Source organism: Arctopsyche grandis, chromosome 11 (assembly GCF_051622035.1).
Source record: "Arctopsyche grandis isolate Sample6627 chromosome 11, ASM5162203v2, whole genome shotgun sequence".
Taxonomy (NCBI): Eukaryota; Metazoa; Arthropoda; class Insecta; order Trichoptera; family Hydropsychidae; genus Arctopsyche; species Arctopsyche grandis.
The window spans coordinates 13776203-13788996 of NC_135365.1; the positions used below are offsets into that span (position 1 = coordinate 13776203).

A 12794-nucleotide genomic window follows, 5' to 3' on the forward strand; every position below is an offset into this window, starting at 1 on the left:
CGCATTTTATTAAATACTAATATGTATCTAGAGATCGGCGCTCGATTTCTATTTGGACAAAAAAATGGGTTCACCATTGTCAACCTTTTTTTTGCTCTTTAGCTTTGTAGGACAATTGCAACTGACAATGGTGAACCCATTTTTTTGTCCAAATAGAAACCGGACGCCGATCTCCTCATCTCATTTAACGAGAGCGAACCATAGATATATAATACCATAGATACGCCTTCACGCTCTAAACCGGTCACCCTTTTGGACCATGCACAAACAAAGTAGTGCATGGTCCAACTCTCAGTAGGTAGTTAGCTTCTAAGTAGGAAAGGTTGATTGAGGAGATCTTGTCGATAGATATGCGGAGGTGCGGGGGGTTTAACTAGCGGGGAAGTGGTAAAAAAAACGACGACCGCTGCGTCGTAGGGAAAAAACCTTTTTTTTTCCCAACTTCCCCGCTAGTTAAACCCCCCGCACCCCTCAGTTAGTGACGACAAGATCTCCGACCAAAATCACGTGTCAGGGACCATCTATGTATTATATATCTATGGAGCGAACCAACAAAAATCGATATCATATTCGAATTCAATGGGTCAAACTTAGTAAAGTTTGATAATATCCACTCGAAGTGTTTTTTTTTATTTTTTGTTTCTGTGTTATTTTCCAGCTTCAATTAATTCGAAATAATTCACACTAATTAAAAATATCTATATATGTAGAATTGAAACAAGTATTGTTATTTTTCTTGTTTAATTACACATTACATTACATAAATACCTTAACTTAAAAAACAAAATCACAATTTCGCTACATAAAAAAAAATCTATTTCATTCAATGAAATGAACGGTAGATATACTTCAGTATTTTGTCTTTCTGGCTATGCGCATCGCTAAAAAAGGTAGCAGCTTGATAAGAGTTAGCATGTGGGAGAAGGTATATCCTGCGAGTGCACCCAAACAACACGGAACGGGCCAAGCTTGCCACGGACGATCCCAATCCAGAGGAATCGCAATAGCTCCACACCATGTTCCAAACAGTGTTAAAAATATGTGTTGCTGAAGAGTCTCCATCGTCTTGTCACCGCTGAATTTTCTAGATCCCGTCAAAATGGACATAGTCGGGTCGACTCCGGCATGGAAGCAAGATGGAAAAATTGTCAGTATCGTCAACAAAAGAGATAGCATGAAGGTTTCTTCGTATTGATTTATAATCGGAGCACCGAATAGAACAAGCGCCACGAAATAAGCCCCCACACACGTGGGAAGGAAAATCAAACATTTGAAAAAGTCCCGGAGGCGAAATTTCGTAGCCTTTCTTATCTTTGGAAGTTTTGCATCCTTCAGATAGGGAACTTCAGGTCGCGCTGCCGCAAATACGAATTTGAGTGACTCTGCAAGGAGCAATGCTAATGGAACGTGTGCAGAAGAATAGTGACCCAATTCTTGTAGCTCATCACGTAGGGACAATAGAACTACCAACAACGGAGCTACAGCCAGCGATAGTGCCGATCCGAACGCTATTGATGCACGACTTTTTTGTTCCACAACGGCGTTTAGATTACCAGTCCACATGATCAATTCCTAAAACAGAATTAATACACAATTGTTATATAAAATAATTTATATAATCAAGTACAAGATAATTATCGCTCATTTGCAAAAATAGTGTCACAAAACAAATAATTGATTTTTCAGAATATACTTTTGAAGGCTTTGAAATATCATGAATTAACTAAGTAGTAGTTTTATAGTACAGATATAAATAAAAGCTTAGAGATAGCTGTGGCTTTTTCAAACAAATTCATAAAAGCCTTCCTGAAATTCTAAGTGTGACGCATCACGTAGCGATACATAATAGGTTACACAGATACACAGATGATGCATCAACACTATGTAGTAAGAAATACATCAAAATAAAATTGTTAATGAAAAATGTTAAATACCGGCTTTTTGTACTTAAATATGCATTGACATACTATATGAATCTATCAGTGCAAAATTTAGCCCGACCGTCTGATAAAATATATCTGACAGTAATCGCAACTAATATTTTATCGGCCATATTCATATACCGCTGAAATTTAATTGTTATTGGTTTATACACTATTTTCACTATTAAAGAAATTATAAAATGAAAACATGGCGCTATTATAGTCAAAAGAAAGACTTTTTTTGTAAATGGTTATAATTTTTATAATCATTCACAGAGAGTTCTTAACTCATAGAAATGATTTTGTAAAAAAAGAATACACGATAAAAATAAATAAACGCTTTTCATTTAAATAAAATTCAATAGATTCAGCCATACATAATTTTATAAAAAAAAAATGATATAAATTAATTAATAAATCATTAATATTGTAGTATGGACGTGAAGAGAGGTTTCCGAGATTGGAGTGGAAGACGCAGTGATTAGTGATAGAGGTAGTTTGCTATCGATCCGTCGACCAGCCAGTTCCGAACGAATTACTGCATATACATATGTAGGCGGGGTAGGTAAGTGTTGACCGTATCCCGGCCTAACGAAACACTGTTGTGTTAGTTTTATAAAGTTTTATTGTTTGCCTATGGTTGTACAAAGGTATGGTATTTGTGGGCAAAAGTATGTCGTTCAGCGGTCTCTGGATATGGTAGAGTGTCGCTGGCTCGGCATTCAGCTATGTTCAGAAGGTCTCTGGATGCGGCAGTGTGTTGCTGGCTCGGTGTTCGGCTATGTTCGGAAGGTCTCTGGATACGGCAGTGTGTTGCTGGCTCGTCCGGCTGGTTGATCTTCCAAGTCCGCGTAGTGTAGTGGTGGCTGGTCAGGAGCTGTATGTCGACGCTTGCTGCTGTGGGTCGACTGGCATTGTTTGGGTTGTACCTCCTTTTATAGTGTTTCTGGAATCGCCTGACCGATGGTGGTGGTTTGTTGATGTGTAAGAAAGGAATGCACTTTTGTCGAGGCGTAGAATTTTCTGGAACGATTGATGGAAGTGGTTGTTGATGCGTAAGCGCATGTGGTTGTTGATGCGTGAACGAGGAATGCACTTTTGTCGAGGCGTAGAATTTTCTGGAATGATTGGCGCCGTTCCGCTCGATGTGGTTTAATGGTGGCGGCGTATTTCGATCGTTTTGGTTCCATTCGACTGGTAGGGGCGTTCCGCTTGAGTTTAATATAATGACTGCAGGTGTACGACGTCTGGTTTTCGGGAGTGTAGTTTGTTGTTGCGGAATATTCTCGAATGTTTCGATGACGATGACGACGACGAGATTCCTACACATATGTACATATGTATGGGTAAACGGACTACTAGTCATATGTGAACCAGTCACAGGACAACCGGTCGCTTTATATCGGTCACACGTGATAACCCGTCACACTAAAACTGGTCACGAGAAAACTGGTTGTTAGGATGTGACCAGTTTTAGTGTGACGGGTAATCACGTGTGACCGATCTAGAGCGACCGGTTCACATTTGACTAGTAATCACCGAACCATATGTATGAACTTTCGGCAGAGAAAAATCATCGGTGAATGGGTAGTATATACATAGTTTGCTAATATGCCGAGGCCTTTTTTACGTGAACGCGCGATCAACTAATTAGTGCTGGTAATCTCTATATTACAGTACTTTCATTGTTAATTCAAACCATTTCAATTGTGACAGTTTCAGTCAGACGAAATCTTCAGTGAAGTGAAGTTAAAACTCAACTCAAATTAAAAGCAAATAACTCGAAAGGTAAAGAATATCTGTAAAATAGCGTGTAACGCATGTGAGATGAATAAGTAAATCGATTGTACATTTTTCTGGAATGAATCACAGCGACACGCTTACTCGGGGGAGAGTTGGCAGCAGTGGCATTGTGCAGGAAACGAGGCGACAGTTGGCCGGTGTGTCGTCGTCGGTCGGTCGTGTGTCCGCTCCTGCCTCCAGTGCTCTTTCAGCACCGGTCATTCGTTGACCCCGTCTGCGTCTGCGTCTGCCCCGCTCCACTCGCTCCCAGGTGAGTCACCTTCATCCCCTAAGCCACCCTTATCCCCCGCCACGCTCTACCCGAGCACAAAGACGCGCCGCGCCGCGCCCGTGACTCAGCGTCGTCTCGTCTCCCCTCACCGCCACCCCCACCCCCACCCCCACCCCAACCTCAGCCGGCACACGCCCATCTCCACCGCGCCTCTTCATTCATCAACTCGATGAATGAGGAATTACTATTTTTGGTCTAACGAGTTATATTCACACCCTCGCACCGATTTTTCCCGTTCGTCATTTTTATTTTCCGTTGCACATTTGGACGCGGAGCCTTATCGTGCTCGTGTGCAAATCGCCGAAGGACCATTTGTTATGTGTGAATTATTTGCACTTTCCGTTCTGCCATACGATTGCGAGTTTAAACAGATGACACATTGTTATTTTGGTACCATTGGTAACATCTCTCGCAACTTTCGTGCCGGCTGAAGACTTTTCAAAGGAAACTAGTTTTTATGCACTCGTGCTTACGGTCGATAAATGACTGTCGAACTCATTCAGTTTTACGTATTCATTTATTCATTCATTTTCACGCGCTGAATGTGTTCCCTTTTTATTTACAAGGTTTTATTTAAAGGTCGCCTTATCGTTATGAATGTGTGTAGCCGATTGTGAGTGAAAAACCGCATGTCCTTTATCTTGGCTGTGCGATTTCATTTGAGGCCGTTTGTAATAAAATCGATAAAATGGAAAATTTTCCTTTTTTTATTAAATTTAATTTATTGTGCAAATTTTTCAGTGAGAAAAAAAGTGTTTCCATATCATCCATTTGAAGCTTTGAAAATCGTATTTAGAATTAGAAATTTACGTCATCATCATCATATACAGCCGCTCACCATCCACTGCTGGATGAAGGCCTCTCCAACACGCTTCCACTCATCTCTGTTTTGCGCAACTCTCATCCATCTCACCCCACACATTTTCCTAATTTCGTTTACCCATCTATCATGCGGTCTTTTACCCTTTTGCATTCTTTCGGGTACAATTCTAGTACTTCTTTTGTCCATTCTTCTAGCCACATGGAAGAATAAACGAAAGGTGGACAAAGGAAGAAATTAGCATAAATTTAATTTCAGTTCAAATATTTTGCTTCAAAATTGAAGACGACTAATATACCAGGATTTTAATAAATAAGTTTTCTTTGATATATTCGTTATCGCAATTTGAAAATCTGATAAATACGGTAGAACTTCGATTACCCAAATTGAATGTGGATTTAGATTGTGTGGATAATAAAAAATCCAAATAACCGAGAGGAGAAAATAGATAAACTAACGTTTTTTTCGCTTAAAAGTAGTGTTGGTATTTCAAAAAATATTCCACATAAAAATCCGCTGTTTTTATCTTAAAAAATATATTTATTTTGTTCATTTTGAATAATTGACGATCTACTTGCCGTTTAGCAATTATAGAAAGCTTTGAAATTAAACGAACATATTAACTTCAAATGTTATACAAAGTTTAATGCACTCAAAGGAGTATGGAACTGTGCATGCTCAGCATAATGAGGAATGATAGAAACCGGAATACGTGGATGAGAAGTATGAAAAGGGTAGTGGATTTAGTGGAAAGAGTGAAGAGATTGAAATGGTAACGGGCAGGTCATATAATGGAGAAAAGAAGTGTTGGAATGGTACCCGAAAGAATGTTAAAGGTGAAAGGAAAATGTGTGGGATATAGTGGAGAGATTGATACGGCAATGAGTGGGTCACGTAGCTAGAAGAAGTGCTAGAATGCTACCCAAAAGAATGTAAAAAGGTGAAGGGAAAACCGCAAAGAAGATGTGTAGACGAAATTAGGAGAATGTGTGGGGTGAGATGAATGAGAGTTACGCAAAACAAACGAACGGATGTAAATGAAACTCCAAAACCAAATTTATTTATCTTGTACTTTTTAAAGGGCCACGAACATTTTTCTAAATTCTAATGTATTTTGCTTTAATAGTTGATTGACTGAATCATATTTTAGTATTCATACAGGATTAATTGTAAAATTTTATATGTGTTTACCATTTATGCGAAGAAAACTTATCTACTTCATTATAGCACACCGGAAGAATTGCTGATAAAAATATTTATACACGTTTTTCGATTAGAATATAATAGTTGTGTTAAAATGTCATAATGAGATAATTTTTTATTTACTTCCAGTTCTTTTTTAATTGTGCAACATGTCGAACGAAAAGGAAGTCGCCGTGACTCCCGACGATGGTGAAGTAGAAGTCGACTCTACTTACAAACCGCCTCCAGAGAAGTCCCTCAGTGACATAATTGCCGCAGATCCCGAAGACGAGTCGCTCAGGAAATATAAGGAGGCGTTGTTGGGACAAGCTCAACAAGGACTAGTCATCGTCGGTGTGTATTATCAACCTTATTTGAATATGAAATGTTTGGTGTGTTCCCTCGACTACTACTTGTACATGTACTAATTTGTGATATTTAACTTTTGAGTCAATTTTGGTTATTTCCTATATAGTTGGTATATCCTTTTTTTCTTATTATTTTTACAGAGCCGTCCGATCCGAGAAAGGTTATTGTGAAAAAGCTTGCTTTGTGTGTTCAGGGTCGTGACGATCTCGAACTTGACCTAACTGGCGATATTAACGACCTCAAAAAACAGGTCAATTCACATTAAACCTTTTTGTATATATATTGTAGAAAATTTTTCAAAAAATTTTATATTGCTCACTATATAATCATTGTGTTTATTTATTTATTTTTTATTATTTTTTCAGGTGTTTACGATCAAAGATGGTGTTCAGTATAAAATACGTATAGATTTTATTGTGCAGCGTGAAATAGTGCACGGTTTGAAATACGTTCAAAAGATATACAGGCTCGGAGTTCCAGGTAAAATATTTCAACGGAATAAATAATTACTTAAAATCTATTCATATTCATTTATCTTTTTTTAATTGTATACACGGTCAGCTCTTAAACTTTTAACATTTGTTTATTTTTACATTGCTATCGTGGATATATTTACATAGGAACTGGTATGTATTAAATTGTCAATGTAGATTTGATTAAAGTGTAACATCTCGACATTTAATTGAATTTGTAAAGTTTGTTCGCGAGTTCGTATGCGAGCTTCAGTGTGACTTGCATATTAAGTATTTTTGATTGAGAGTGGAAATATGTGTAGACATTAACATTGCTCACATCTCCTTATCGAGCGCACAATGCTTAAAGTTGTATATGCTCGCTGTGGAGTGTTTATAAAATATGTACATATGTACGTACGAGTCAGTTTTGGTTTTAAACGTTTACATGCAATTTCAGTTGACAAGATGGTCCACATGGTGGGTTCTTATCCTCCCAAGGCTGAAATTCAATCGTACACCACACCCCCGGAAGATGCCCCGTCCGGAATGATATCCCGAGGATCGTACACGGTGAACAGCCTCTTCACCGACGACGATAAAAATCGACATCTCCAATGGGAGTGGGCTTTCGAAATCAAGAAGGATTGGAAAGATTAAATGCATCACCGACGGTTGCGAGTTTTAGGGAGCATGGTTTGAGAATTGTAAAATCTAAATACTTCCAATTTTCCAAAAAAGACTTATTAGTAACCTTGTCACCATTACCTAAAATTAATGTAATTTAGATTATTGAATAGTTTCAGTTGTGATTATATTTAACGTGGTATTATATTTTATAGTTCCTTTTTGGTTGCGGCGTCGTATGCCGTAAGGGATGTATTGCTTATTTCACTGTTAATGCGTTTCAACGTTTCCCATTCATTGGTTTGAATAATTTTATGGAGCTAAATTACGGTATATGCTGTTAACCTTAGTTTAATTATTTAAAGGTTAACTATTACAAGTCAATAAGAAGAATATACATATATGGTGAGTAGTATAAACAGTTTTATACCGATGGGTTGTATTGGGTAGTAAGTGTTTATATACTCGGACGTAATTGAGACAATGTTACTTAAATATAAGATGCTCAGATCAATATTGAAGTTGCTCATATATTAATTTATAAATGTGTTTTTATGATAAATTTACGATTCAATCAAATAGTAATTGCATATACTGGTGACTTGCAATCTACACTTTAAGATTGCTATTTTTATTATTTCATTTAATGTTTTGCTTATTGTCATTTTTTTTTTTGATTCATTAAAATCATTTAAAATTAGACAATTGTGTCCAATTATATAGAAAGCAAGTATGTAATATTTTTACATATACATATATATAGTTTTTACTTGATTTTGAATGTTTTTATTTTTTATATGTTTTATACTTTTAACAAATTCTGCGTGTTTCATCCATACCCTTTTTTGTGGTTGTGTACGAAATGAATAAAATAAACATATGCATTATTTACACATATAGAACTGTGTTGGCTGTTGCCGTCTGTGATAAAACTGTATGCAAGTATTTTGTCTTGGTTTTTTAGTGACTTGTAAAAATAACGCGAAATGTTTCAATGGAAGATGTCCCGAAGAAGGCTGCAGTCAACACTTATAGAATTCAAAATGTAAAAGATATAGAGTAATATATATATATTTATACAAAATGCTTAACTGTATATTGACTATGTACAATACTTTGCGTGTGATGATTTGCACAAAAATTTGCCTTAAAGTGTATTAGCATATTGGGTTTATTGCAATAATTCTGCAATAAGTTAGGCAGGTGATAATGTCAGCCATATTTTTGTGTCATAAAATATAAAAGATTTTGATCCTATTAAATGCAATAAATTATTTTAAGAATACGCTTAACGTCAATCGTATTATGCTAACGTGTTTATTTTTCCCGTTTCATATGCTGTACTTATTTTATTTTAGTGATTCATTTTCAGTCGTATATTTCGTTCTCTGCATAGCGTAGTCTTGATATCAATGTGATGAATGGGTATGAGACATATCTATTTTTTCATATGAATTTATGTATATCACCGCTGTAGGTGAAATAAATGGAAACAGTATTAAGTATACCCTCAAGGTTGTAACTTTTTCTATTGCTAAAGCTAAAAAAAAGCTTGGAGCGTTGTATTAACATGATAAGACATACAAATATACAAATTCCCTATTTGTAAGTGAACTATGTTTTTGATACCTTTACCGATGGAAACAACTTCAATGATATGTATACTAAGTCAAAGTTGAATGTATTTTGACAATTCCAGAGTATTTTTGCATTTTTGTCAATTCATAAATGAGTTTAAAATTTAAGATGAGGCTTTCCGAATTCAATTACAGATTTGTAGACGTCAGAGTAAACTTTGTATCGGAATAATTGTGAGTGCAATTCCTTTAAATCTTTGATGGTTTGTAATTTTAATTAAGAATTAGCTTCCCTGAAGTCTGAATATATTATATTTAGCTATTGAGTTATACCAAAAATAAATATTTTTAAAAACAGTAATTGATATCTTTGGTGTTTTTTTTCAAATAATTGTATACATTTAATGTATACAAAAAAAAAATCTATTGATAAAAATGAAACAAGCTTATAGTAGGAATAATCTTTTTTGCTATATATATTTTATTAAAATTATGTGTTAATGATCCAAACAAATATATTATGTATTTTTTCCAATTATATATGTATATATGAATACAGAGATTAGTTGCATCTATTTTTGTCTCATGTTGCATTTCAATTATTGTGCGCTCTAAATAAGATTGTTTTCATATGTTTAATAACCCTGGTGCCTCTTTAAGTGCTATATACGTATGATATACCTGAATAGCTTATTTATACCCAATGCATTGTGTAATACATACATAATTCTAAATGCTCACGTTCGTTAAGAATTTTCTACCCATTTTCATTGTTTGTGTGTCAGCGAAAAATTGTATTTTATAAAAATGTAGAAAAACCCATTAAAAAAATACATAATATATCTGCCTGTTTTATTACAAACAGTTTCCTTTTTTAAATTTTGAAACATGTCTTTGATCAAAAGAAGTTATGTACGTCAGTTCTCGGACAGATTGCAGTCAGTCGACAGGGTGCACCAGTTCCATCTTGAATCTTCATTGGCATTACTATGATCGTACAAAGACTACCTAAAATCAAAGAATGTATTGATTATTCAATGCAACAAACTGACCAACTCCTTAAATGGATTGTGACTTCAGAACAGATAGAAATTTTTTAATTATATACGCATTTTCATCGACAAAAATGGTAGCCCAAAAACATTTCAACTAACATTTGCTATATGATAAGATAATGAAGGACCCATGACTGAACTTATAAAAATAATAAATTTATTTAATACTAGTAATTGCGGTAAACTCGCAATTCGGATCAATGGAATCAATAATTAAGAATTAAATTAATTTTTTTTAAAAAAAATTCTTTTGTTTTTGTCGGCCAATCATGTGAATGAAGTGATATGCCGCGTGTCTTTCCACGATATACGATTTCAAGGGGAGATAGAGACAGCATGTTAGACAATCAAACGCACGCATTAGGCTATTATTATATACGATTAGTGATTCCAATAATGGTATTTGTAATATAAACCTCTTAAACATGGCAAATCTAAGAGTAAACATTAATTTCTTTTTTTTATTAAATTTATTTGAATAGAAAAAAATTAATATTTGTTATATATATAAGGTAATTACTTGGCAGAGTTTTCTCTAAGTTTACATTTTCCAACATGAAAATGTTTTTAGCTGCAAAGGTCTTATGCGCTAATCCTCGATGTTCAGAGCCGGGATCTACTGATGGTGTGTCAACTCCTACACCAATTAAAGTCCTTGTTTCCGTCAACCATTTTGCAACATCTTCACTTATTCCTGTTTATTATTTAAAAAAATCAAATTATATTATAATGGTCACAATTATAATGAAATTTCAACACTAAAGTCAAACATTTTGTTTCTTACTGTTCGTCAAGACTACATATGTACATAAATACATATTCCTATAATTGTAAATGCTTTAAAACTACTATGGAATGTGTACATGGTTTGAAATTATTTATATTGTAAAGGAATTTTCAATTCAATGCTTGTTGAATATTCATATGTAGTGTTTTATTGATAATTTTCAATTAGTCTATTTTAAATGGTATGCGATTAATTGAAAATATGTAGCCGTGTTCATCGTTCAGATTGTCCACGTATTAGATCTCACCTGGGAAATTCAGATTGTTTCCGGTGGGTGAAGACGATCCCAAATACTTTGTTGGATTGCCATAATGCTGACTCCAACCAAATCTGAATACCACTGTGAAATTTCTACGTGGATCTCCGACGAACAGGTGATCCATATGATGCCGCTCGAGTACAAAGTCTGCATTTCCAGCCACCTTTGTGCTCAAGTCCACTATTATCACTAGAATGGAACAATCATATTATTAAGTATGTATTATACATAGATACATTTTACGATTCAGATTATATAATAATTACAGGGCGTGATGAGATTATCGATTGGTATTTGACCAACGGTCCATTTATTCTGAGCAAAGTGTATGGGAGCATCCAAATGGGTTCCACCATGCTCGGCTGCACAAAACTCGTTTGCTGAATACCTGAAATATGAATTGAATAATTGATTTGGATATGCATTTCTTATACACTATATTGTGTTGTGAGTCATCTTTTAATTCGATTCTTTGTTGATTTTAAATTATTGATTATGAATATAGCTCAAATAGGCAATACAACTTTTGCATCGATAATATGCATTTCAATGTAATTTATAATAAGGCGATGGTCATATACAGATGAGTTATTGTTGTATTCGCCACATTCGTTGTTCATAATTCAATCAATATCCGAAAGAAGATATCTAGACAAAAAAAAAGTGAGATAAAACTATTACGAACCGAGTATATTGTCCATATCGGGTGAAATGACCTTTTCATGACTTTAAAAATCGCATATGTGTTCAAGAACCAGTCGCATAGACTTGAGCAATAATTTGTCGTTACGAGATGCAAATTTACTGCTTTTATTGCGCAAAGTTTCTGCAGCAATGTTGTGTGTGTCCATCGATTACTCACCATACGCCGTGAGGATTTTTCATGGCGACTTTCTTCGTGAACGAGAATTTTCTGCCTCCCGGCCAGTAAACGGTGTCATTGTCGAATGGATGTGATAGATCGACAAATTCGAATCCACCGCTGAACAGGAAGTCGTTGATCTTGACTGGATCGTGGCACTGAACGGCCGCACACAAACAAAACACTAAGAAGACGCAAAGCAAAGAGCGTCCAGCCATCTTGTCCGCCTGCTAACGACTGACCGAAAACGCAAGAATAATTATATATAAAATTTTTATTTCTTTGAAAGTGGCATGGTACCATTTTGAGGTAAATCTTAAGTGGGAGTAAAGAATCGGAATACATGTATACAACCATTCTTTAAATGCTTATGATCAGAATTGTTTTTTAAGAGTTATGTACAATTTTTTGTGTATTATGTTTGCTCTAACAAAATCTCAATGCCAAGTAATATTTTTTGTCTGCAAATAAAAATATTAAATGTCATAAAACGGTTCAGTATACCACCAATTTCTAACATGAACTTCAAATCAATTGTATTATTATTAAACTAGTTTGTACCCCATGAAATATCATCGCATGAGTGTTGGCATATTAAGTTATTAAATAATAAAAAAATGTGTCGGTCCTGTGTTCGATCCGCATGCAGTCAAATTTTTATGAAATACATTTTTTAATATATTTAATTTAATATTTATATTTAATTGTTTAATATGAAAAAAAAGGTGAAAACTACCTACCTACATATCTATATATACATATATAAAAATGAATGTCTGTGTATGTCTCGAATAGGCTCCTAAGCCAC

The 12794-nt window shown here is 35.0% G+C and overlaps 3 protein-coding genes across 3 annotated transcripts; 1 reads left to right on the top strand and 2 right to left on the bottom strand.

The window, feature by feature from the left end:
• Nucleotides 1–654: 654 nt before the first annotated feature.
• PIG-F (phosphatidylinositol glycan anchor biosynthesis class F) lies at nucleotides 655–2061 on the bottom strand. Its single transcript, XM_077441048.1, has 2 exons — nucleotides 1935–2061; nucleotides 655–1572 (listed from the first exon to the last, which is right to left on the bottom strand). The coding sequence occupies exon 2, from the start codon at nucleotides 1561–1563 to the stop codon at nucleotides 850–852; it is 714 nt and encodes a 237-aa protein (XP_077297174.1). The 5' UTR covers nucleotides 1564–1572; nucleotides 1935–2061; the 3' UTR covers nucleotides 655–849.
• A 1786-nt stretch (nucleotides 2062–3847) lies between these two features.
• RhoGDI (rho GDP-dissociation inhibitor) lies at nucleotides 3848–9847 on the top strand. Its single transcript, XM_077441081.1, has 5 exons — nucleotides 3848–3975; nucleotides 6149–6352; nucleotides 6508–6617; nucleotides 6733–6847; nucleotides 7280–9847. Exons 2-5 carry the CDS (start codon nucleotides 6169–6171, stop codon nucleotides 7477–7479), a joined length of 609 nt encoding a protein of 202 aa, XP_077297207.1. The 5' UTR covers nucleotides 3848–3975; nucleotides 6149–6168; the 3' UTR covers nucleotides 7480–9847.
• Nucleotides 8779–12226, bottom strand: LOC143918951 (kynurenine formamidase-like). Its single transcript, XM_077441080.1, has 5 exons — nucleotides 11987–12226; nucleotides 11391–11512; nucleotides 11113–11313; nucleotides 10599–10772; nucleotides 8779–10031 (listed from the first exon to the last, which is right to left on the bottom strand). Exons 1-5 carry the CDS (start codon nucleotides 12202–12204, stop codon nucleotides 9922–9924), a joined length of 825 nt encoding a protein of 274 aa, XP_077297206.1. The 5' UTR covers nucleotides 12205–12226; the 3' UTR covers nucleotides 8779–9921.
• Nucleotides 12227–12794: the final 568 nt, after the last annotated feature.

What these genes read in the sequence shown, in the direction of transcription:
- PIG-F (XM_077441048.1), bottom strand. Translation starts at nt 1,563, where the DNA reads ATGTGGACTGGTAATCTAAACGCCGTTGTGGAACAAAAAAGTCGTGCA.
- RhoGDI (XM_077441081.1), top strand. Translation starts at nt 6,169, where the DNA reads ATGTCGAACGAAAAGGAAGTCGCCGTGACTCCCGACGATGGTGAAGTA. An exon ending in TTAACGACCTCAAAAAACAG is followed by an intron (nt 6,618 to 6,732) that starts GTCAATTCACAT and finishes TTATTTTTTCAG; the next exon opens with GTGTTTACGATCAAAGATGG. An exon ending in ATACAGGCTCGGAGTTCCAG is followed by an intron (nt 6,848 to 7,279) that starts GTAAAATATTTC and finishes ATGCAATTTCAG; the next exon opens with TTGACAAGATGGTCCACATG.
- LOC143918951 (XM_077441080.1), bottom strand. Translation starts at nt 12,204, where the DNA reads ATGGCTGGACGCTCTTTGCTTTGCGTCTTCTTAGTGTTTTGTTTGTGT. An exon ending in CGATAATCTCATCACGCCCT is followed by an intron (nt 11,314 to 11,390) that starts GTAATTATTATA and finishes GTTCCATTCTAG; the next exon opens with TGATAATAGTGGACTTGAGC. An exon ending in AAACAATCTGAATTTCCCAG is followed by an intron (nt 10,773 to 11,112) that starts GTGAGATCTAAT and finishes AATAATAAACAG; the next exon opens with GAATAAGTGAAGATGTTGCA.